Source organism: Chelonoidis abingdonii, chromosome 1 (genome assembly GCF_003597395.2).
Source record: "Chelonoidis abingdonii isolate Lonesome George chromosome 1, CheloAbing_2.0, whole genome shotgun sequence".
Taxonomy (NCBI): Eukaryota; Metazoa; Chordata; order Testudines; family Testudinidae; genus Chelonoidis; species Chelonoidis abingdonii.
The window spans coordinates 146384128-146410344 of record NC_133769.1 but is presented as its reverse complement, the minus strand read 5'-3'; the positions used below and the strand labels follow the sequence as shown (position 1 = coordinate 146410344).

At 42.0% G+C, this 26217-nt stretch overlaps 1 protein-coding gene across 1 annotated transcript; it reads right to left on the bottom strand.

Moving 5' to 3' along the window:
• Positions 1-590: 590 nt before the first annotated feature.
• Positions 591-16993, bottom strand: LOC116837075 (C-type lectin domain family 12 member B-like). The gene is made up of 6 exons (XM_032801226.2): positions 16831-16993; positions 6762-6860; positions 6018-6161; positions 2976-3130; positions 1103-1218; positions 591-732 (listed from the first exon to the last, which is right to left on the bottom strand). Exons 1-6 carry the CDS (start codon positions 16919-16921, stop codon positions 591-593), a joined length of 747 nt encoding a protein of 248 aa, XP_032657117.2. The 5' UTR covers positions 16922-16993.
• Positions 16994-26217: the final 9224 nt, after the last annotated feature.

The window sequence follows — 26217 nt, the reverse complement described above, 5'->3', positions numbered from 1 at the left end:
CTCTCCTCAGCATCTCCCATGAGCTAGCTTAGGCAGTTCCCTGCCTAGGGTGCTGGCTTTTGTGAGTCCCATTCTGAGGTGCCTGTCTCTCCCCATACTTTGAATAAGGACCTAGACACCTATCTCAGACTTTGGGAATTGCAGTGGTTTTCTGGGCACCAAAAAGTTAGGTGCTGTGACACTGAGCCATACCTAACTCCTTTTGTGCATCCAGGCCCTAGAGAATCTAGTGTTCAGAAGCATCATGCCCTGGCTTCTAGTGACAACATGTGACCTGACACGTCTTTATGTCTAGTTTCTCTGATTCATTGGTATGCCTGAAGTTCTTAGATTCAATTTGGCATCTGTTACACATTTCAGAACTGACTCCTAGGCTTTGTCCATTATAAGTGGTTATCAGCAGTAGTACTTTGATGCTGATAATAGCTTATTTTTTAAAAGTAACTTGTAAGATTCTCCAATTATAGCGTCTTGATTGTCATAACTGAAACCCAGGGAGAAAAGAAACAGGAAGTTCTGGGTTAGTGTCTAATGAAATGCTCATTGGAATCCCCATTTTGAGAAGTCTGAAAAACAATGTACAATATATGTTATTTCCATTTGGTGATGTCACTGTACCTTAGTTTGACAGCTGCTTTCTCACAGATCCAGAATTTGTTCACTGTGCAATAGTCGTTACTAATTCTCTCTCCATATAGGTAGGCACAGTTATAGTATTCATATAAGTCAATCCTAGAAAATAAAGCATCATTTTATTATGTCTTGAGATGGGCACTCTGTGCGTGTATTCGGGGTGCGGTGTATTCACCAGTTTCCGTGAGGTAAGTAATCTGCACCTGCCCTACAACTGGTTCAGATTACTTTCCCCTCCAGGTCAGCTGAGCTGTACCAGGCAGCGTATAGAGGAGCAAGGCCTAGCTTGCCACTACTTCTTGTCCACTCCCTCCTCACCCACACAGAACAGAGATTAGCAGGTCCACAGAGGCTGATATTGCTCCTGTGCGCTGGTCACAATGCAGACAGATAGCACAGGCACTATCTCCCTCCTCTGCACAAGCACCCAGGGCAGGCTTCAATTTGGTCCTAAATATTTAAAACTCACCGATTTTCTTTCACTGGCAAAAGAGCTGAGCCATCCTCCCAATACCAGCTGTTATTTCTGGATTTATGTAAACCAATCCAGTAATATTGGCTTGTGTCTCTTGCAGGTACATGGTTCTGTGAGGAAATCACAACATTATTTACAAAAGGAACTCAAGTTTTTATCTTTCATAATTTATGCATGTTAAAAAAATAACTAATGTGTATCAGTGACAGGAGAGATTCTGGCCAGTGGCACAGCATCCACCCTTCCTGATCTGCATTACAGGACTGTTCAAGTGTCTCAGACCAATGAACTATTGCAGGACAGATGTAAGAGTCACCTCTAGCACCAGGGAAAGGTATTTAGGTGCCTAAAGATGTAGATAATCACCCAGTAGGATTTTAAAGTTCCTAGATCCCACTAAAATCAATGGCAGTTAGGTGTCTAGGTACTTTTAAAATCCATCTAGGTGCCTCTCTGAACCTTCAGGCATCTAACTAAGTGACAGCAGATAGGCTAAGATATTTGAATGTAGAGCTTTACTATCCCATTAGGCCTTTACACTGATTTCAAAATATGATTTGATTGAGCCAGATGAGATGTCTGACTATCTCCATGACTGTGTCCTGAGCCATTCCTGAGAGATGCTCCAAATGTTCTTGCTGTTTCCTTTCTTCATATGCAATTTCCATTTCAGTCTTATTCTCTGTTCTTCCTTATGTCTCCTAAAGAGCCTGGTTTAGCCAACCAGGACATTTTGCTCCCTGAAAAAATGACGACCTAGTCAGATATTTCCCTGAGCCAGGGAATTGAAGCTGAAGTCCAGGAGTGTCTAGCAGGGTCATGGGCCATAGCAGTGCCAGTGGTCTTCCAATACCTAACCAGTGAAGCAGAGACAGAAGCTCTCTCCCCTATCTTTTCCTACTCTTTTCTCTTTCCTCCTTAGTGTATGTCTATTTTGTTTTCTCTTAAGCAAATGCAGGATCAGAATTTAGTGACAGAACTGAAGATCTGAGAGTTCCCACCTAAAGAAGACTCTCCCCTATCTGCCCCCAGACATTCAATAGATGTTATCTGAGAGACTGTTTAAGGAAGAGTTTTCCATTAGAAAGTCTCCGTGCAAGTGGAGAGAGAGGGAATAAGGGACTTTTTGTATAATGAAGATGTACTTGGTGGTTGTGTATGCATTTAATAGATGCTGAAAAGGCATTTCCTGTGTAATGTTGTACAAAGAAGGAAAGTGAGGTCTTGTTAATGAAACAAATTATAGTTAATGTGGAGTCAGAAGAAAAGTAACAAAATGTGTAACTTACCCTTTTTAGCAACCCAACCTTATCCAGTCCTCACAACATATGCCTTGCAATAGGAGATAGGGGTCTGGTTCCCTATTTTCCTGCACCTTGTGTTATTTACACCAGGGTAAAGTGAGTGTAACACCCAGCAGATCAGAATGCTGGCATTTGATGGCCATTTTATCCCAGTGTAAATGAAGGCACAAATTTCAGAACCATGGTGAATCCAGCTCTATGAAAGTATGAAAATCCTTCCCTTGAATCCCGCTAGCACTCACAAGGGCAGGAAAAATGTTATCTCCCTAGCACTGATCGACCCTGCTCCTTAAAGTGCCCAAAAGGCAGTACCCCCTGGTGGAAAACCCATTGTTCATAATCACAGCAGGATCTGAGAGATGTGTCTCTATTCTTTGCTTCTGGCAGTTCATATGTTAGTCACTGGATAAATAACCATTAGCACTTACTGCCAGAAGCAAAGAATAGACACTCGGGATAATAAGGCAATGGACCCATTGTAATCAAAATGTAATTAGTCTTTTAGGGGCTTCTGAAAAAATTACATAGAGAGAAAATAAAACAGGCTGCGATAGGGACCATACCAGCTTATCCCTGTCTTTTAGTATGAGAAGGGTAGAATTCTGTAAGGAACAGAATTTCTGGCTCTCTATCCATGACCTCTTCTTCACTGAAACGTAGAAACAGGTGTCACCTCTCATCCATTGCCAGTTTGCAGGGCAGAGTGTACAACTGGGTCCTACAAAAGAAAGAAATTGTCTCTATTTCTCATCACAAGCATTTCAGCAGAGAATACAGGATCTGAAGTTTGAGTGAGTTTGAGTGGGCATAGATGTTGCAGAGTTGTAATGGATGTGACGCTAATCGTCTGTGCGCCAAACTGGAGACTCTCACTAGCTTGCGTGAAACGAGCTGCCAAGTTTCAATTCTATTAATGTATGTCATGATCTCCATTGAGGAGTGGTGGATTTTTCATTGTTGAGAAATTAAAACCCCTGCAGTAGAGAATGTTATCACGAGTCACCAACACATCTGCTACACATAATCTTACAAGTTATTTTCCTCAACATATGAGCAGGGTGCAGTCTTTGAAGAAATACTATGCAGTTAGGGTTGAGGGAGTTTCTTTCTGACAGCTATTACAAGCAGCTAGAGAGTTTGCTCTTTTTCTTAATCTCTGAAATTAAAGTCCATTCCTGGGGCAGGGCTACCTCCTGGGAACCAGGCATTAGTGTGTGGGCTCAGATTCCTGAAAGCATGGATTGCCTGCATCCTGTTGTGAGCACCTCCATTCTGGACGTAGATAGTGTGAACCAAACAATTGCACTAAGGAAATATGCAGACTCTTTGTCATTTATTTCTCATCCAATGGGAAACTGACCTACCAGGTCTTGAAATCTGCTTCCAGTCAGCAGCAATATAGTTTAGTGAACAATCCTGCAATAAGCAACAATGAGTCCTGTAGCATCTTAAAGACTAACAGAGTATAAGCTTTTGTGGGTGAATACCCGCTTTGTCAGATGCATGACCTGCAATGGCTACAGAATGGGGATTGACAAGGTTATGAACTACCTGGAACAAGCCTGTTCACATCTCAATTGATAAAATAACTATTGGCCTGAGTGTCCTTTATGTAAGGGCCCTTTTACCCCTGTGGAAGTGTAATGGGCCTTAAAGAGAGTGTAAATGGCTGCCCTGGCAGTGTAAAGGAGAACCCGGTCCTATGCTATCTGTTAAGTATGATCACTACATAACATATCTAAAGCAAAACTGCAGAAGCAAGGAGATGAAAAGTCAGAGCACCTAACAGTGAATACCTTCTACTCCTCAACCCAGAGAGTCACCTCACCATGAGAGCAACCACTTTACAATACAGACACCACACTGCAATCTTTACACTGCCCCAGGAGGGATCCCAGCCTTCCATAATTGCTTTCCAAACTCTACCTCTACAAACAGACCTGCCTTTCCCCACCACCCCCGAGCACACTCCCAGCTATTCCTTCTGCATAATTCTGGAAAATTACACTTACTCTGTTTCACCAACAAGCAGTTTCACACAAATCCTTCTTATGAAAGTAGCCTCTGCTTTGTCAAACATCTTTCTCCCACAAATGATGCTGGACTAGAAAAATCCATTCCTGCCCACAAGTGCTAGAGCCCTTTTCAGAGAGGTGGCACATTACTAGGAGCATGTGAAAGTGGGACAGCTATACTGCTCTCCTAACATGATCAAAAGCAGACTTGGTGAAAATAGAACTCAGTTGTCCTTTTCAAAACCAAAGCTTTTCCATGGTTTCCACTGGAGAACCATTGTGTTTACCGATCTATTTATAACATTATTTTCAGTCCTTCTTCCCATGTGGGAGCTGCGGTTGCTGGGTTGTGTGGGATTACAGTTCTGAAAGTTATCAATTTGAGTCTCACGCACCCTCTACTGGAACACTACCTCCAGGGTGGTCAGACATGGTGCAGGCTACATCACTCCCTTGTGTGCTGCTGGCATGAAAGCTGATGTCCCTTCACCATGTTGGCCCAATAAGCCCTTAGCTTTGACTTCCCATATCTTAGACCACTAACCTCCATTGGGCAATAGAGCCAGTATCTGAAGTTCATAAATAGGACATTTACCCCACTTCTCCAGGGTTCTAGGCACCACAATCTGATCTTTTCACCCCTGCTTATTTTTTTACTTGCTTGAAACCCAACTCCCCAGTTCCACCCTGGAGGTTCCATAGTGAATTCACGATAGACGCCATCAATATTGCTCCTTAATTGATTAAAGAGGGCACCACTGAAAAGATCTAAGTAAATAATTGTGTGTGGGGAGGCGTGGCTCAGCATCTGAAGCAAAAAAAAAGTCTACAAAAAAGTTCAGTAATTTTCAAATCAGTATAGAACTCTCACTGAAACAAATTCACGAGTCAAATGAAAAAAAATTTCAAAATTAAAGTATATTTAGTAACTAAATGTTGAAATGGTTCAAATGAACCATTTTGATTTAGTTGAATTTTCCTAATTTTTTATTTGGTGGAATCCTATCCAAAGTTCCAAATAATTTTGCTCACCACTTTGGACATTTACTATTCACTAAAAACATTGCGTAGTTCAATGCTGAATCACATGAAGTACTCTTGCTTCCCCACTGACTGAACATGCTGCTTCTTTTGCAATTCACTATCCTCTCCCAGTCCCAGAGAGACTGAATGAAAATTGAACCTTAATCCTTCACACTGTTCTGCAGACCACTAAGCAACATCTCAAGTGAACAGTTACCATCTGATGCTGTTCTATGGCCCATGTGAAATCAGTTGGTTAGCAAAAATCCAGTTATTACAAGGCAAATGTCAACCTCGCAAAAGCATCACAATAACTGGCATCAATTATCTGCTTTCTTAGCAATTTCAGCATAAGAAAAAGATTGACTGGATCATGAAGGAGGAATTCTCTTCTATCTCACCTCCCCACTAACTGCACACACTTAGTTGTGTCCCTTTCAATGCAAGGGCAGAGTTAATGAATAGAGATGTTATGAGAATCGGATGGGGGAATTGTACAACCATTGCCCAACTTTATCTATTCTGGAATAAAAGACAGGAGTCTATTTGCATAACAATCATATTTACCATTATTCTCATTATTTTCCTCTCCTTTAAGACACAAATGATTTTTCATGTCTTGCAGTCTTTTTGAAAAATTCATTTGAAGAGTTTCCTGGTTCCTCGTGAGGTTCTCAATTTGTTTCTGGAAGTCACTGGAAACCTGAGAAACTGAAATTCACAAAAGCATTTTCCATTCTGATAATTTACAAATCAAAAGTATTCCTGTCTTTGTCCTCTTAATTTTAGCAATTCCATTCATCTGGTTTAAATGTTGTGCCTTATTTCATGTAGTAATAATTAGAAGTGACATCACAGATTTAGTGTAATTTTTTTCTATTAAAAATAGAGCCTTTTACCTTTTTGTCACCAATGTGTATCCAATGCAGATCAGTATTAACCAAAAGACATATCTCTTGAGAAGTGTATGGTATTAGTGGATGTCTCTCCAGTTCCTAATGGGAGATGTTTCCACATCACAAAAAACATCACCATAACTAGCACAAGAAGGCTTCTCTTTGACAATTTAAGCAAAAAGGCTAAGGAGTGAATGGGCTACAGAGACTGTCACTTGTAGCATTAATACTACTCTGGAGCAGAGCCAAGGTAACAGTCCATTAATTCATGAGTATCTGTCTGGAAAATGTGCATTTCATTACCCATGCTGTGTCTTTGCAACAATTAAATCATCAACTTCAGACTAGAAAGGATGGATATCAATCTGGCATCTTTTACAAGCACCAAATTAGTTAATAAAACATTGATACTTACACACAATCCCAAGGGCTAACATCCCTAGTAGCAATGCCAAGCACAGTGTGAGGAAAGTCAAGGCAGCCAGACGCCATGTGGAAGATGAAGAGAGCAGCCCTGGAGGAACAGCAGAATGAAGTCCAGACCAGTAAAATAAATAAATATATTCACACACACTTAGTGCTTTAACAGGGCCAATTTCACAAAGCTGTAAACAATTATGAGCCAAATCAGGTGGAAGGAAGAATTTAATTTGAAAAACGTGAATGAAAATAGGGAATCTTAACACTTAACTAGATGCCCAAAAAGTCACTCTGACAGATAAGGCTATGCTGGTTAAAATGCCATTCTGGGCTATAATACCACACACACACACATTGGAATAAAGGGGAAACAGATAGTAATGAATATAAATCATTGTGAAAATGTATCTCTGTGTTCACACCCTACACAGTATTGTAATAAGGTTTATACTAAGTATACCTTGTGAGACTGACAGATTGGACCCCCCTTCTGGGGTGCCACCTGATGTGTTGGGGTCCCTCTGAGCCCACCCATTCCATTCACCTGGGCTACCTCACCCTGTCCTGGTGCGTGTGCGTGCGCATACACACAGGGACACACCCAGGTGTAGAATCACACAGTGTCTGCAATCAGTTTTGTGTGGGAAGACTCAAGTTAGGGAATATACCAGCACTGTGGTTCACATGCCCTCTGGAGTTTAAACCCAAAATTATATTGTGTGCTGTAGAGAGATCTATACAGCGTAAGCTCATGAAATTCTCCCTCTCCTTCAATGTAGAAATGAAATTTGCCCCTTCCATTATGAATTGCATAAACTGTGTTTTAGAATAAATAAAAACAAGTTTATTAACCACAAAAGGTAAATTTTAAGTGACTATAAGAGATAGGAAACAGAACAAAGCAGATTACTTAGCAAATAAAACAAAACATGCAAAATAGGCTTAATACATTAAAGAAATTGGCTATACATAGTAATTTCTCACTAAATGTTGTTTTATGCAGGTTGCAGAGTTTCTTGAAGGTAAACTGCACTGCTTGTAGCTTAACTCTCCACGGGCTGACCTTTCTCCCCTGGGCTCAGCCCTTACCTCCCCCAGCTTAGTTGCTTTGTTTCTTCAGATGTTTTCAGTAGTCTTCCTTCTTGGGTGGAGAGGCAGTGGAGAAGAGACTAGATTAAGTCACTCCCCAGCCTTAAATAGGATTTGCATATGGCAGAAATCCTTTGTTTCCCAAGTTGACCCCCACCTCCTTCCCATGGAAAAGTTCCATCATTTCCAGATGGAATCCTGTAGCAGGTGACATAATCACATGACCCTGAAGTGTCAAAGCAACATCCCTGGAGACTTCTCAGAAAGGAGGGAAATTAGTATCTACAAAATCCTATTGTCCTTCCTAATGGCCCATCCAGGCTGTTTGCATACCGTCTGGTGGACATTCCCCCAGTTGAAAACAGTTAAAATTACATCAATATTTCTAACTTCAGATACAGAAATGATACCCAATTTGTATGCATGTAATCATATGCAGTAAATAACCTTTCCAGTGATACCTCACATGACCCATCTTGCATAAAATATTTTAGCTATGCCATATTCATAACATTGGCGGTAATGTCAGAAATTTAAAAACTCTTTTTTGATCAATATCATGGCAAAGTGAAGTTATAAACATAAGATGAGATCATGACTAAAAGTATCTTTTCCAGGGAAGTCTGAGGAGTGGGCAAACTAGTTCCTTAGAGACAAAGGACAAGCTGAAACCTCAGCCAGCTGTAAACAAGACTAGTGGACCATTGCCCACTAAGTGGCCATTCTTTGCCAGGAACGGGGGCAGGGGCAAATAATCTTCATTTTAGCAAAGACATAGCATCGAGTTCCCTTTCAGAGACTGCCTGTTGCCTTGCTCCCAGCTGGAAATTCTTCTCAAAGGGACGACAGGATTAGAAAGTGAAAGGGCAGACACCCCAAGGCACCCATTCTCCTTCCTCTCTTTCACTGAACAAGGAACAATGGAAGTAGCCATTACACAGAAGAAAGAGGCCTTGACCTAAGAAGTTTGTCCAGTCAAACTTTTGGGAGCAAATGGTGACAGAAACTTGGCTTTGAATTTAACATAGTTTTTTAAGTTAGGCACTAGTGTTTTCTCTATTTTTCTTGTAACTGTTTCTGACTTATGCCTCATTGTGTATAGTCACTTATAATCTTTGTTAATAAACGTGTTTTATTTTTTTTATCTAGAATTGAGATGTCTGGGAAAACTCCATTGGAGATAACAATTTGTGCATATAATTTTTAACAAAATAGACTGTATATGAATTTGTATTCTCTAGGACAGAGCTGGGCAGTACAGAACATATTTCTGAGGGAAAAAGCTAGGCCTAGGATGTGCTGGGGTCACCCTGCAATATCATTAAGATGTGGCTAGCTGACTGTAGCACACCTGCACACATAGCTACAGCAGCAGAGCATTGTAAAGGGCAACCCAGGTTAGAAGGCAGGAGTGACACAGCTACTCATTAATCTGGATTCTACATTGGGTTGTCACAATTAGAAGTTAGGAATTCCAGAAAATTGATAGTGAAGTAGAAAGCTGGCTAGATTATCGGGCTCAATGTCTAGTTGGCAGCCAGTATCAAGCAGAGTGCCCCAGGGATCAGTCTTGGGGCTGGTTTTGTTCAACAATCTGGATTATGGGATGGATTGCACCCTCAGCAAGTTTGCAGATGATACTAAGCAGGGGTGGGGGGAAGAGAAGTAGATACACTGGAGGGGAGGGAATAGGGTCCTGAGTGACCTAGACAAATTGAAGGATTGGGCCAAAAGAAAACGGATGAGGTTCAACAAGGAAAAGTGCGGAGTCCTTCACTTACGATGGAAGAATCCCATTTACTACTATAGGCTGGGGACTGACTGGCTAAACAGCAGTTCTGCAGAAGAGGATCTGGGGGATTACAGTAGATAAGAAGCTGAATATGAGTCAGCAGTGTGCCCTTGTTGCCAAGGCGGCTACCAGCATATTGGGCTGTATTAGTAGGAGTATTGCCAGCAGATCACAGGAAGTGATTATCACGCTCTATTCAGCACTGGTGAGGCCACATCTGGAGTATTACATCCGGCTTTGGGGCCTCCACTACACAAAGTGGTGGACAAATTGGAGATAGTCCAGCAGAGGGCAACAAAAATGATTAGGGGGCTGGGACACATGACTTTTGAGAAGAGGCTGAGGGAATTGGGCTTGTTTAGTCTGCAGGAGAGACGAGTGAAGGGGTATTTGATAGCAGCCTTCAATTACCTGTAGGAGGGGGTTCCAAAGAGGGAGCTAGGCTGTTCTAAGTTGCGGCAGATGATAGAACAGTGAGCAATGGTCTCACGTAGTAGTGTGAGAGGCATAGGTTGGATATTAGGAAAAGTGATTTCACTAGGAGGGTGATGAAGCACTGGAATGGGTTACTTAGGGAGAGTCTCCTTCCTTAGAGGTTTTAAAGACCTTGCTTGTCAAAGCCCTGGCTGGGATGATTTATTTGATGTTGGCCTTGCTTTGAGCAGGGCATTGGACTAGATCTCATGAGCACTTTTCCAACCCTAATCTTCTATGAAGCCATGAGACACAAGTAGAAATTTTATGGCACCAGAGTTAAGGACAGCGAGAAGGAATTTTATAATATAGTAGAACAAAAATGAATCCTGACAATGGTATGGGTCCATTGCTAGATGGAAATGGTACAAATATCAATAAAAACGCAGAAGTGTTCAATAAATATTTGTGTTTGAGGAAGAAAATGAATGATGCAGTCTCATCATATGGTTGTGATAGCACTCTTTCCATTCCACTAGTAACTCTGGAGAATGTTAAGAAAGCTACTAAATTTAGAACATTTTTAAATCAGCAGGTCCAGATAATTTGCATGCAAGAGTTTTAAAAAAGCTGGCTGAGGAGCTTGCTGGACCATTATGTTAAATTTCATTAAGTCTCAGAGTAATGAGGAAGTTCCAGAAAAGTGGAAGCAAGCTAATGCTATGCCAACTTCTAAAAAGAGTAAACCCAGAAAATTATAAACCTATCAGCCTGCCATCAATTCTTGGCAAGATAATGGATTATCTCATATGGGACTTGATCAATAATAAACTAAAGGACATTAACATAATTAATGCAAATCAGCATAGGTTTATGGAAAATAGATGGTCAAACTTTATTTTTTTTATGAGATTACAAGTTCAGTGATAAAAAATAAGATATATATAATGCACTTTGCCTTCTGTAAGGCATTTGACTTGGTGCCACATGGCATTTTGTTAAAAAGGTAGAATTATAAAATTGACACACATTAAATAGATTAACAACTGGCTAACAAATAGGTCTCAAAATGTAACTATATAGCATTTTTATTGATGATCTGGAAGAAAACAAAAATCACTGATGAAGTTTGCAGATGAAACAAAAATTTGGGGAGTAGTAAACAATGAAGAGGGCAGGTCACTGATTCAGAGTGATCTAGATAGCTTAGTAAACTGGATACAAGCTAAATGTAACATCTGGGAACAAAGAATGCAGAGCACACTTTGATGATGAGGGACTCTTGTCTTGGGAAGCAGAGAATCTGAAAAGGGTTTGGGAGTCTTGGTTGATGATCAGCTGAACACAACCTACCAGTGTGATTCTGTGGCCAAAAGAGCTAATGCAACTCTGGGACCATAAACAGAGGAATCTCAAGTCAGAGTAGGGAGGTTATTTTACATCTCTATTTGGTGCTGGTGAGACTGATGCTGGAATGCTGTGTCTAGTTCCAGTGCCCACAGTTCAGAGAAAAAAAAATTCAGGAGAATGAGCAGCATTCCTTTAATCAATCTATTTAACTTAACAAAGAGGAGGTTAACAAGGACTTGATTTTAGGCTGTAACTATCTATATGTGGAACAAATTTAATAATGGGTTCTTCAATCTAGAAGAGAAAGGAACATGATCCAATGGTTGGAAGATAAACTAGACAGATTCATCAAACAAGGAGTCTTTTTATGCCCAAATAAATTTGTTAGTCTCTAAGGTGCTACAAAGAGACTCATTGTTTTTGCTGATACAGACTAATACAGCTACCAGTTTTAGACAAACTCAGACTAGGAATAAGACATACATTTTTAATGGTAGCACAGTGAACTACAGGAACAATTTACCTAGGGTTGAGATGAATTCTCTATCACTGACAACTTTAAAATCAGGACTGGATGTTTTTCTAGAAGATCTGCTCTAGGAATTCTTGTGGGTATGTGAGGAAACAAGAACATTGAGCCAGTTTCTGATCCCGAGTGGTGGGAGGTCTGCTTGGAAAGAGCTGCAGCTACACAAGGTTCCAAGGGACACTCTTTCACTGCAAGGGCTATGGATGGTCAGCGCAGACCTCAGAGTAGGTGGGATCCCCACTGCAATCTGCCTGCAAAGCACTTATTGAGCCCTATGTAGAGATGAATGCTAGAAACATTACCTGCCCTAACCAGGAAAAACCCTTCACAGGCCACAGCAGCTGCCCTTGCTGGTGAAGGAAGTTGTCATTTGCACTGTCTATACATGCGAGGATGAATCAAGCCCCCTGTGCATTATTACATAACAGTTCAGACTTGGCTTGAATTCTTGTATCTTCTCCTTATTGGAGAACACCATGGTTACAGAGGAAACAAGAAGTTCATCCACCACTCCAGAATTGGTATCTCCTCCAATAAAGAGCCATTTGCTTCTTTCTCCTCCAGTAATGGCATGTCCCTCCTTGCTTCCCCTTTCTATGATGCATCATCCCCCTCTCTTTCAAGAGACCATTAGTCTTTCCAGATACCACCATAAGTGGTTTTTGTTCTTCTTAAATGACAATCTTCGTAATGACAAAATATTTTAGAAGCTGGGTTTCAACAGAAAGGATGTAAAGAGTGAACAAAAGGGTAGAAAATTAGAGTTGAATTTCCTAAACAGAAAAAAAGGATTATAAATGTATATGAAAAAAGAATCTGATCTGCTGTGACACTAGCTAGGGTAAAGTTACAAGGACCATTGATCCTCATGCTTCAGGGCATGATCATAGAATGTTAGGGTTGGAGGGGACCTTAGGAGGTCATCTAGTCCAACCCCCTGTTAGAAGCAGGGCCAATCCCCAGACAGAATTTTACCCCAGTTCCCTAAATGGCCTCTTCAAGGATTGAGCTCACAACCCTGGGTTTAGCAGGTCAATGCTCAAACCACTGAGCTATCCCCTCCCTCCTCACCTTACCAGCTAGGTTCAGGAAGGTTGCTATTTTGCTGCATTATACGAGTTGTGTTCTTTTAATCTGTTTCAGGGAGTTCAATGTAATGTTCCACTAAATATCTTATTTGATAACAGCTAGGAAATAAAGAAAAATCCAATGTTAAAGATTTTAACTTACATCTCCATCTCCCAGAAATGTATGTTTACACAGACATCACAAATGGAATAAGATGTCAAACCCTTTTGAAGAGAACCAAGATGTTACAATTCAATTTTATGTGCTCTTTGATTGAATACACACTTGAACCAGATCCTCTGCTGGAGTAAATTGGAATGATCCACTCAACTCAGCATAGAGACACCAGGTTTTGACCAGTTCTAGCTACAGGTGAGTTAACTCCCCAATTACAATCTTGTTCCAATTTGGAGTGTGTATGGGACAGTAACTGCATGCCCAGTTCATATTAGCAAGGCTGGAGCACAGACTGAAGACCCTGTTAAATCCAGATTAGTTCCCATCTTCACTTCAAAATAGAATGCTGTTTTAACCAGTGTTGTAAATGGGCCTCCCTATGTGGCTGTTTTTGTAATGTAGACAGGCCCATGACCCACATGCTCTGAAAGAAAACCTAGCCCTGTGAAAAAAGACAGCATGCTGTAGTGGAAAGAAACAAAAGGGCTTTCTGAAATGTAACTGTTTTCATCTTACTTAGCCAACATCCCATGTAATTAACTGCACATGTGTTTTTAGTCTAGCTATATTTCTAGTCTCCTTATTGAGCCAGGGCCTTGTCACCCTTGTCTGCTTGCTTGGTGCTGCTCTGGCAGTGCAAAACAGGAAGAAAGTCAACTTAATCATCTACGTGGGAATCCCCATAGTAGGGAAATCCCTAGCTGGAGTAGCCAACTCCATACCACCTAGCCATAACATAAAGCAGGTGTCTGCGACATGACTGAGGAATGGGACATGGCAAGAATGCCCCTGCACTCCAATGATCACGACTTGTGAAGGAGCCCCTTAGGCACTGTTGTAACTAGGCATAATTTAGAGCAGGCCTGAGGCTGCTCTAAATTATGCTGAAGGATGAGACAGCCTCTAAGTGTGTCTCTTCATCTCTAGAGCACATCTGATACCTAGATGCAGCATCACAGAAGACTTTGGCTATCATACCACCTCTGGTAATTACTTCTTTGGCTGAAATGGCCAGTCCCAGACAACATCTTCTCCTTACTCCTCTTTCTGGGTCTTCTGTAACTCAGCCCTCTGGCCAGGTCACATAATAGTTCCTTGAGGTTGTTTGTGCTGCTCTGGAAGACAAACAGATCCTTAAACTAATAGTCTTTCCATTCCTCTCAACTTCTCTGTAGTTCCCTTGTTTGCCTTCACCAAGGGCTTTCCCTGCAGAAGCCTAACTCATTCCTACATTATTCTTCCACCATTGTACCCTGTCTCTTAAAACTTACCCCAGGACTTCTCTACTAACTTTTCCACCAAGTGAGCTCCCTCAGTCTACGTATAAGGCCTAGCTCCACCTAGGAGGCAGTGAGTTAATCATGCCCAGGTGTGGAGCTGACTAATTGGGGTTCTTTCCCTTACCTTGCAGATGATAGGGGTTAATCCCCATGACACAGCCCCAGCTGACCTCAGGATTAGCAAACAGGAAATGTGGCTTAAACTCCCTTTGATCTTCTCCCCTCTAGCTGCACTGAATGGAGCTTTGGCACAGCTGAGGATCTGGCCCCTTATGTTTACTTTGCAATTTTTCTTTTTACTCTCTACCCAAGGCAAAATAAATATTGTTTTTATTAAAGATATCTATGGCTCTGCTTCTCCTCCAACATGCACTGGTGCTAAGCGGGATTATCCCCACTGAATTCAATGCAATTAGACTGCTGGAAAGACACAACACGGTCAAGTTCCTGGAAGTGGTTATGTTAGGTGTTGGACTACTTTTCTTGGGCACGCTGAAGAGAAGGAAGTTCACTTTAAATCTCAGAGGAGACTGGATTGGGAATGAGGGAACAGACCCAAAGAGTTGCAAATAGGGTGGCCAGACAGCAAGCGTGAAAAATCAGGGGTGGGGAGTAATAGGAGCCTATATAAGAAAAACACCCCAAAATCAGGACTGACCCTATAAAACTGGGACACCTGGTCACTCTAGTTGCAAAGCCTTTCTCAGAAGATGCTGTCAAGAAGCTGTCTGCAATCGCCATGTGTCCAGAGAGCACTGAAAGATCTGTGTGCTTGCTTACAACATCTTCCTGGGGCCTGAGTATTAAATCTTCCTTTAAAGCTCTTGACATTGGTCAGTATAAGAAACAGGATTTCTTTCTTTTTCTTTCTCTTTCTCTCTCCAGGCGAGGCTGGCACTACAATACTTAGCTGGCCCAGATCCTTCTCTGTGTTGTGACTAGGGTGACCAGATAGCAAGTATGAAAAATCAGGACAAGGGGAGGGGAAATGAGAGGTGTAATAAAGTCCTATCGAAGACAAAATCCCTAATAATTGGGACAATCCTGATAAAATTGGAACATCTGGTCACCCTATCTGTGACACCTATGCACATCACCTTTGGGATACAGTGGCATAGCTAGCCCAGGAGGATCATACCAGTGCAGCAGCTTTGCTGTCAACTCCCCTCCCTATGGCTGGTGTAAAGCAGTGGCTCTGGAAAAGAAGGCACAGCTAGGGCTTCCCTGAACTCTGGAGGTTCCCGACTACTATAATGACCATTTATGGTCACTAGCTGCGGACACAAGTTGGAGTAGCCTTCAGACTGCTCTAATTTATATCAGAGGACTAGCCTGTATGTAAAGATAGAATAAACTAACACTTTCCTTAAGAATGTACAGCCCCAAGTTGAAGACTAAAGGCATCACAACTGGTGCCCTCAGAAATTTAAGCAAAAAAAGGAAAAGTCATTTTCAGTTTGATTCACTTAGCTGAATGCAAATCCTGCTGCAGAGAACAGAATGGAGGTTTGTGGTCTGAACAGGTCAGGGAGCCAGAGCAAACAAAAGACCAGGTTTGTGAGTGTTTTATTTAAAGAAACTCTCATTGGTTTGTTTCAGGAAAAGGATCCATGAATCAGGTTTGTTTTTTGAGGAATGTTTTTCTTACACTTACAAAGGTGCTCTTAGTGTTTTTTTTTTAAAGTGTCCTATGACAAATTCAAGTGTTTCCCCCTTCTCTGGCGGTGTTTACCATCTCACATGGAGATGCAAGAAATGCTCCATCTCCTGAAAGCAAGTTATTTGTCACCAAATGTTACAATCTCCCATGAGAAAAAAGCAACCTGAAGCCAGTCAGACATGAAAGAGAACAAAGATTCTTGTTTCCCCATGAACCAGAGTTTGGCAACTGTAAAATCCTAACCTAGGGTCACATCATCCCATGGATGATTCTACAGAAATCCCCACCAAATTCATTATGAACTGATGCCACAATATGTCCTCAAGACTGTCAGACTCTGCTCTAGAGCCTGATTCTCAAACACTTACTACCTTTCACACTGCTCACTCCCATGGGTAGTCCTGTGAAAGTCAATAGGAATACTCATGGTAAAAGTATTACTTTCAGCAATTAGTGTTCGCAGGATTGGTTCCCTCTATAATAAAATGATACAGGGAGGAACATTTCCCTCCATGCTTTGAACAGCACTGTGCATGCTTCTGCACTAATCACAATAAAACAGGACAAATTCACCACTGGTGTGACTCTGCTGAGAAGGATGAAGTTAAAGGAGTGAATTTGGCCCATTCTGCCTAAGATTAGATTGAGAGCACTTCTCAACCCAGCTACTTTAAGCACAACTAAAAAGCCCCATAGAAATTGTACCTTTTTCCTCAGGAGCAGCAGGTGTTGGGATATTTTCCAGTGCATAAGATTTATTAAATTCCAGATCTGCATATGTTATTTCTTCTGTCATAGCTGGTCAAGAGTAAAGCTTATATTTCAAGTCAAAAAATTATAGCATGTTTGAGGTTCTGCAGCTATTGAGTGATGAAAAAGATCTGCTGTTTTAGAGAGGGCTCCTTTTTAATGCAATACAAATGAGGCAACCCGGATATCAGAACAGAGAGCCCAGAACTTCCTATAACAGGATGTTGCGAAAGAAAAATGTTCCCTTTTGACCGAGAAATTGTCCCTCTTTCTTTCTTCCTCTGCCTCCCTTCTCGCCTATCTGCCCTCCACTTATTTCTCTTTGCACCGGCTGAAGAAAACACAGCCCTGTCTGTGTAAATTCTGTGGTTTGGTTTTTAAAGAGGCAACTTGTTTCTGGAGAACTGCAGGTTCAGGATTCACATGAAGGAGTAAATACAGGATTTTCACAGTATCCTAAGCGTGTTCTCCTGTTACCAGCTACATGTGGTAGAGATTAGCACTCTGCACTGCCCAGCAGTGGGTTTGGGACCAATTCTCAGTTCTTGTCTCTTGCCACAGTGTTCTGAGAGTACTCCAGACACTGAATACAATGCCCAGGAGTTAGAGCTCTGAGTAACATGCAGAAGCCCTAAGTCCAGATACTTGACCCCAGATCCTTGGCTGCTTAAATCAGTGCATTGATCACTGATGTCCAGTTTGCACCATCTGAGCATCTGGCATCTAGTTTCTATCACCTCAAGTCAGAAAGAGCAAGGAATACTGCAGGGATTGGGGCCAACCACTGTTTTTTTCTCTGGCATAAAATCATAGAATCATAGCATCATAGAAGATTAGGGTTGGAAGAGACTTCAAGAGTTCATCTAGTCCAACCCGCTGCTCAAAACAGGACCAAGCCCAATGGAATAATCCCAGCCAGGGCTTTGTCAAGACAGGCCTCAAAAACCTCTAAGGATGGAGATTCCACCAGCTCCCAAGGTAACCCATTCCAAGGCTTCACCACCCTCCTAGTGAAATAGTTTTTCCTAATATCCAACCTAGACCTCCCCCACTGCAACTTGAGAACATTACTCCTTGTTCTGTCATCTACCACCACTGAAAACAGCCTAGCTCCATCCTCGGTGGAACCCCCCTTCAGGTAGTTGAAGGCTGCTATGAAATCTCCCCTCATTCTTATCTTCTTCAGATTAAATAAAACCATTTTCCTCAGCCTCTCCTAATAAGTCGTGTGCCCCAGCCCCCAATCATTTTTGTTTCCTTCCGCTGGACTCTCTCCACTTTATCCATATCCTTTCTGTAGTGGGAGGGCCCAAAACTGGATGCAGTACTCCAGATGTGGTCTCACCAGTGCCAAATAGACAGGAAAAATCACTTTCCTCAATCTGCTGGCAATGTTCCTAATAATGCAGCCCAATATGCCATTAACCTTCTTGGGAACAAGGGCACACTGTTGACTCATATCCCATTTCTCGTCCATTGTAATCCCCAGATCCTTTTCTGCAGAAATGCTGCTTAGCCAGTAGGTCCCGAGCCTGTGGCAGTGCATAGATTCTTCCTTCCTAAGTTCAGGACTCTGCACTTGTCCTTGTTGAACCTCATCAGATTTATTTTGGCCCAGTCTTCCAATTTGTCTAGGTCACTCTGAATTCTATCCCTATCTTCCAGCATATCTACCTCTCCCCTCAGTTCAGTGTCATCCTCGGACTTGTTGAGGGTGCAATCCATTCCATCATCCAGATCATTAATGAACATGTTGAATAAAACCGGACTCAGGACCGACCCTTGGGGCACTCTGCTTGATACCGGCTGCCAATTAGACAGTGAGCCATTGATCACTACCGGTTGAGTCTGACAATCTAGCTAGTTTTCTATACACTTATAATCCATTCATCCAATCCATATTTTTTTAACATGTTGGCAAGAATACTGTGGGAAACCATATCAAAAGCTTTGCTAAAGTCAAGATACATCATAGCCACCACTTTCCCCATATCCACAGAGCCAGTTATCTCATCATAGAAGGCAATCAACTTGGTTAGGCATGACTTGCCCTTGGTGACTCGATGTTGACTGTTCCCGATCACCTTCCTCTCCTCCAAGTGCTTCAAAATGGATTCCTTGAGGACCTGCTCCATGATTTTTCCAGAGACTGAGGTGAGACTGACACTGGTCTGTAGTTCCCCGGATTCTCCTTCTTCCCTTTTTTACAGATGGGCACTATATTTGCCTTTTTACAATCATCTGAGACCTCCCTGGTCGCCACAAGCTTTCAGAGATAATGGCCAATGGCTCTGCCATCACATCAGCCAACTTCCTCGGATGCGTTAGATCTGGCCCAATGTACTTGTGTGTGTCCAACTTTTCTAAATGGTGCTTAATCTGCTCTTTCATAACTGAGGTTTGTGCAGCTTCTCCTCATACTGTGCTGACCAAATCTTGTCTGGGAAGACTGAGGCAAAAAAAGTATTGAGTACTTCAGCTTTTTCCACATCATCTGTCACTAGGTTGCCTCCCACGTTGAGTAAGGGTCCCACACTTTCCCTGACCTACTTTTTCTTGCTGACATACCTGTAGAAACCCTTCTTGTTGCCCCCCACATCCCTTATTAGCTGCAACTCCAACTGTGCTTTGGCCTTCCTGATTACACCCCTGTATGCTAGAGCAATACTTTTATACTTCTCCCTAGTCATCTGTCCAAGTTTCCACTTACTATAAGCTTCCTTTTTGTGTTTAAGTTCACCAAAGATTGCTCTGATAAGTCAAGCTGGTTGCCAGCCATATTTACTATTGTTTCTGCACATCGGAATGATGTCTTTCTGCACCCTCAATAAGGCTTCTTCAAAACATTGCCAGCTCTCCTGGACTCCTTTCTCCCTCATATTACCTTTCCAGAAGATCCTGCCCATTCAGTCCCTGGAGGAGTCAAAATCTGCTTTTCTCAAGTCCAGGGTCCATATTCTGCTGCTGTCCTTTTTTTTCCTTTTGTGTGGATCCTGAAATCAATCATCTCATGATCACTGTTGCCCAAGTTGTCACCCATTTCTATTTCTCCTACTAATTCTTCCCTGTGTGTGAGCAGCAGGTCAAGAGGAACTTGGCTTCTACTTGGTTCTCCAGCACTTGTACCAGGAAGTTCTTCCCAATACTCCCCCCAGAAAAACTTCCTGGATTGTGCATTGCTGTATTGCTCTCTGAGCAGATGTCAGGGTAATTGAAGTCTCTCATGAATACCACAGCCTGTGATCTGGAAAATTCAGTTAGTTGTCTGTAGAAAGCCTTGTTTACCTCATCCTCCTGATGTGGTGATCTATAGCAGATGCCCATCACGACATCACCTTTGTTGCACTTGCCTCTAAACTTAACCCAAAGATTCTCAACATGCTTTTCTCCAGTTTCATACTGGAGCTCTGAGCAACTTACATATAATGCAACTCCTCCACCTTTTCTCCTCCACCTGTTCTTCCTGAACAGTTTATACCCATCCATAACAGTGCTCCGGTCATGTGAGTTACCCCACCAAGTTTCTATTATTACAATCACACCATAGTTCCTTGATTGTGCCAGAACTTCCAATTCTTCCTGCTTGTTCCCCAGGCTTCTTGCAATATGCACCTAAGATAACTAACTGATTGCCCTACTTTCTCAGTATGAATCAGGAGGCTTTCTCTCTTGTACCCTCCTCCTTATGTTTCCTTCCGCTATCCCACTTCCCCACTTATCTCAGGGCTTAGGTCTCCATCCCATGGTGAACCTAATATAAAGCCCTCCTCACTAGATTGACAAGCCTGCCTGTGAAGATGCTCTTCCCTCTCTTCGTTAGAAGGATCCCATCTCTTCCTGGCAATCCTTATTCCTGGAACAACATGTCATGGTCAAAGAATCCAAAGCCCTCTCTCTGAAGCCCCTCATTTACTTCTACAATTTGATGGTCCCTACCTGGGCCTTTTTCTTCAACAGGGAAGATGGATGAGAACATGACTTGCACCTGAAACTCCTTTATCCTTCTTCCCAGAGCCACATAGTCTGCAGTGACCCACTCAAGGTCATTCTTGGCAGTATCACTGGTGCCCACATGGAGAAGTAGGAAGGGATAGCGGTCCGAGGGCTTGATCAATCTCAGCAGACCTTCCGTCACATCTTGAATTCTAGCTCCAGGCATGTGAGACTTTTATACTATTCCTGGAATCTTGTTTGTATAGTCCTAGGAGGATAGTATATGGCACAAAGACAAGTTCAGGGAAGGAGACAGGTTTTGTGGCTGCACAAGGTAAAGGGAGGATGCAATATGCGTGCTGGCTTTTCTGTCTTCTCCATAGGGGCAAGGAACCTTTATAGGCCCTGCACTCTTCTCAGTGTAGGGATTGCACCTTTTTAGAACTCCTTGGGGTTCAAGGATCTCCTAAATTAAGAGAGAAGGAAGAAAGGAGCTGGTTAGCCTGGGATCAGAAAGGGCATTCTGCACACTTGCATCCTCCAAGAAGACAGAGTTCAGGTGTGTCACCCTGTTTCCCAGGGAGATCTAGCAGGCATTGTATTTTTCTGGGCCACAGAGATTCCCACTACTCCTGCTAGGGCAGTGCAACTCTGAGCCATAGCTATTAATAGCTGCCACAGTCAGGTCTTACGATATTGAGGCAAAGTTTGTAACAGCCAAAGCAACGGAAATAGTAGAACAGACTTCCCTGGGGAGGTGGCTGAGTACCCCGTGAGGGAGGGAGATTCTAGAGAGTTTGGATTTGATGTGGGAATGCAGAAGGGCATAGTCCTGTGGGATTCCGGGGGGCAGGAGGTCAGGCTGGATGACCCAGGAGTCCCCTATTTGTTATGATTATGTGTCACTCTCACACTCTGCTGAGACACAGGCAACTTTTCTATGAAGCCCAAAACACACATTGTGAAGACTGGATGTCTGACATTCAGGTTTCCTGTGTGACTTACACCATTGTGAAATGAAATAAGTGCTACAAGATGGAGATTGCACATGGGTTTCACAATCTGAATCGCTAAAGTAATGGGACCAATTCTCATTTACACTGCCAGAGTGGTGCAAACAAGCCTTAGGGTGACTCAGAATCAAGCCTTAAAGTGAGGTTTGTTTTGTTTTTCTTCCCCAATAAACTGAAAAACGTTATAAACATTAACATTAGTATCAGTGCGCAATAGAAACAAACAGCATTTATAGTGGAAACAAGTTAGATCATAAAATATTGAGTAACAGAAAGAAAGAATATGTTATTTAAAATATCCAAATTTTAGCCTCCATCATGTGCCAGCAATCCCCCTCTGCCATGTACATTGGCCAAACCAATGAGATATATGTCATCATGTGGCAGCAATACCCTTCTGCCATGTACATTGGCCAAACCGGACAGTCTCTACGCAAAAGAATAAATGGACACAAATCAGACATCAAGAATTGTAATATTCAAAAACCAGCAGGAGAACACTTCAGTCTTCCTGGACACTCAATAACAGAAGTAAAAGTGGCAATTCTTCAACAAAAAAAACTTCAAAAACATACTCCAACGAGAAATTGCAGAACTGGAATTAATTTGCAAACTGGACACCATCAAATTAGGCCTGAATAAAGATTGGGAGTGGATGGGTCACTACAAAAGATAATTTTCCCTCTGCTGATACTCACACCTTCTTGTCAACTGTTGGAAATGGGCCACTTTGATTGCTTTGGCCTCGTTAGCACTACAAAAGTAATTTTCTCTTCCTTTGTATGCACCCCATCTTGTCAACTGTTGAGAACAGGCCACTTGCACCTTAACTGAATTGGCTTGTTAGCACTGACTCCCCCACTTGGTAAGGCAACTCCCATCTTTTCATATGCTAGACTATATATTCTGTTTACTGTAGTTTTCACTCCATGCGTCTGATGAAGTGGGTTCTAGCCTGTGAAAGCTTATGCCCAAATAAATTTGTTAGTCTCTAAGGTGCCACAATGACTCCTTGTTTTTGATGTGCTTAGGTGTTTGCAGGTACAGGTAATTCAGTTGAATAGATCAAAGAAGAAAACACTGTCTGGAATTATTATAGTTATTGACCAAAATTAAGAATGCTCCAATCTTTAATTCTTAGTTTAAATTAGCACTAAACATTTTCTTTTCCAAAGGGAAAATATTTGAAAAACATTTTTCCCTGACTGTGTCTTTAAAAAAGTTGTTTCGTTTGGGAACTGTCTTGATAAAAAAAAATTTAATTGTAGATGTCTAACCTTGTATGTCTAAAGATGGGATTTTCAAAAGTGCGAGTCAAGTTCAGGTCAACAGCACCTGTATCTTCCTTCCTTCCTTCAAACTTCCGGTTCCCCAGCTGTCACCTCTCTTGGACAGAGACCCCTGTCTCTATCCCTGCTGACTGGGGTTTTTCCAGGGTGCACAGTTCCTTCACTACACTGTGTTATTCCCAGCTAGCCAGACAGCCTACATGACCAGAGTCTGCGCTTTGCTTTTTCTTCAGAGGCTATAAACAGCATCATTTCCCACATTTATATGTTACCATCCAGCCCTTTCTAAGCAAGCACATTTATCCTTAAGATGAAAGCATTACAGAGAAAACATATTAAAAACGCTGTGTCTTAATGAGTGGAGAAGCAGTAGCCCCATTGCTGTTAGCACTACAATAGCCATGAGCTACAGCATTAGCTGGTGTAAAATGGCATAGCTTCAACTTCTGTTTAAGCCAGCTTTCTTCCCCCTTTCCACTGCCAGTGAGGCACAAAGAAACTGGCGAGCTGAAGTAAGGTTCTGGTCCTCAGCATCTAGTTGTCCATTTGGCAAATTCTCCTTAAGCTTTATTGTCATACTGTGTTCCAAAAATGGCAAGTCTTTTGCTATTTTTGAATGCTGGGAAGATGTTCCTGTGTGAATCTGGAAAATCAAATTGTTCCCTTGTGATGTTATAGACATGTACGGACTGATGCATGAATCTACAGTTCCTTCTCCTGCAAAGTCTGGATTTATAATGTCAGTGAATGACATTTAGGACATTTTAAAATATATTTGGGAAGTTAATTTGGTGGTTGTGACAGTGAGGACTTAATTGCACACTCTAAATGGATTGAAGGTTTACACATTTCCTCAGAACTGTTATTGCATGTTATTGAAGCCTTCCTCATCCTGTTCTAACACTTGTAGGACATGAGTAAAATACACTAACAAACCTATGTAGAGTAGCAGGCCTAAACTAGTAGGGATACTGAGAACAGGACTCAGACAAGCAAAATTGGTGGTGGTGGGGAACTTGCATGGACCACCTCAGCAACTTAATCTATCTCTACCCAGCACTACCAACCATAACATTAATCTGTTTTTGTTTAAGCTGATCCATTTTAGGAGACAACTGGAACAACTATACAGTATCATGAGACTGTTTTCATATATTCAGGGCCAAATCCTTAGATAAAATTGGTGTAACTCTTTTGATTTCAGTGAGCTATGCAGCTTTACACAAGGTGAGAATATGGCCCTCCTTCATCTCTAGGTCACTGGTTTTTCTATACCTCCAGGCTGTTAATTCCCATCTGGAGGCCCCTCGGGGCCTATCTGAAATAAGTGGATGTATCCCAGTCTTGCTCTGAGAAGGATAGTGTTTACATCACAAAAATCACTACCAGATAAATATTAATTGGCTCCACTCAATGTCTCAGCAGAGGGGTGAAAACTGGAATGGACCATAGCATGGGCCTCTGTCTCCCTTAGAGGTTCTTGGAGTCAAGGATGAGGTTAACATTAGCAGGGGGAAAGGGATCATGTGAATATGGGCTTTGGGCCGGGAAGGCAGCTGATGTTACTGCTCTCTGGGCTGTACCTATTCTGGAAACAGAGGACATCAGCCTCCAGAGCTATTAGTCCTGAATTTTCCACCAGCACTTTCGAAAATAGCACAAACTCAACTGCTTGTTATCAATGGTCAGGAATCATTAGACACTCTCAGCCACAGATGGAAAACCACAACAGAAAATATGAGAAATATAGCAGATGCTCAGTGCTGATGTCATTCACACTTGCTTGTGAAACATGCCCTGTCAACTGTATGCAAAGCAGCAACAATGGTATGTGGGAAGTACATGAACTGCAACATCAGGGCTGCTCTACCCCTCTAGTTTTGTGGGTCTTTCCTGCATTACTCAACCCATAGCCAATGGTGTGATGGCCACCATATCACAGCACCAAGCACTTTTGCTGTGTCAATAAGGAGAACTACTTGGAACTGTCTGAGATCTTGATGCAAGATGTCAAAAGCCTCGAGTTGAATATGTTGTACAAATGTACTGACTTTTCACCCACTCTCTTGAGGATTTGAATACACACACAACAAGGCACACTTGAAACTTCAGGAGTAAACTGGGTGTAATTTCTTGTATACTATTCTCTCCAGAATCCTCACTAGGACTCTGGCACAGCCAAAGAAGATGCTGTCCCTCTCAGGATTTGAACTGAGCTCAGCGCAGGCTGGGGCAGGTCTGTGGGAGTGAGGTAGCAATTGCACCCTGGATACCTATATCCTGCAGTCATGACTGACAGAACTCACAGTTTATGAATCTTGCTACTGAGTTTCAGTGCCTCGATTTAAGGAGCTTTCAATGATTTGTGACACATTTATTATCCTTCTTTTCTGTCTGTGGTGACGAGGGACAGGAAAGGGAAGCAAATATAACGCTTTTGTGAATATGCTTTATGAGTCCTGAGCTTGGAAAATCTCTTACCATTCCCTTTTAGTTCACAGTGTGGTCAGAGCTACATAACAAGCTCACAGGTTCCCTGGAATCACTTAAAAGTATAGTTAAGCACTTGAACAGGTTACCTAGGGAAGCTGTGGAATCCCTGCCATTGGAAGTTATTAAGAACAGGTTCAATAAACATTTGTCAAAAATGATCTAGGTAAACTATATCCTACCTCAGCACAGGGGGCTGGCCTAGATGATCTGCATTTATATGATTATGTGAAGAAACCTTATTTTGGCAAGAAAAGCCATCCAAGTCCGTCTGTAAATATTACCAGCAGTTAACACCAACCATTTTACCCTCTTATTAACATAAGGTGTTACTGTCATTTTGAGCTGCTTTTCAGATGTTATTTGTATATATTGTATAAACACGGTTCAGTCTGAAAGTTTTTTTGGTTTTGATCATTCTTGGTATAAAATTTACAATTAGTCATTGGCCTGGATGGCTCGGTTTGGGGGAATTGAGGGAGTTTGCCTGGGAACCCTCCGTGAGGAGGTAAGGTGAGTATTGCGTTAGGGTGGCTGTGCTGTGAGCTGATGGGGTGAATATTTCAGTGTCTGTGACCATTTGTTTGACCATGTGCTTCTTTTTTTGAATAGTGTGT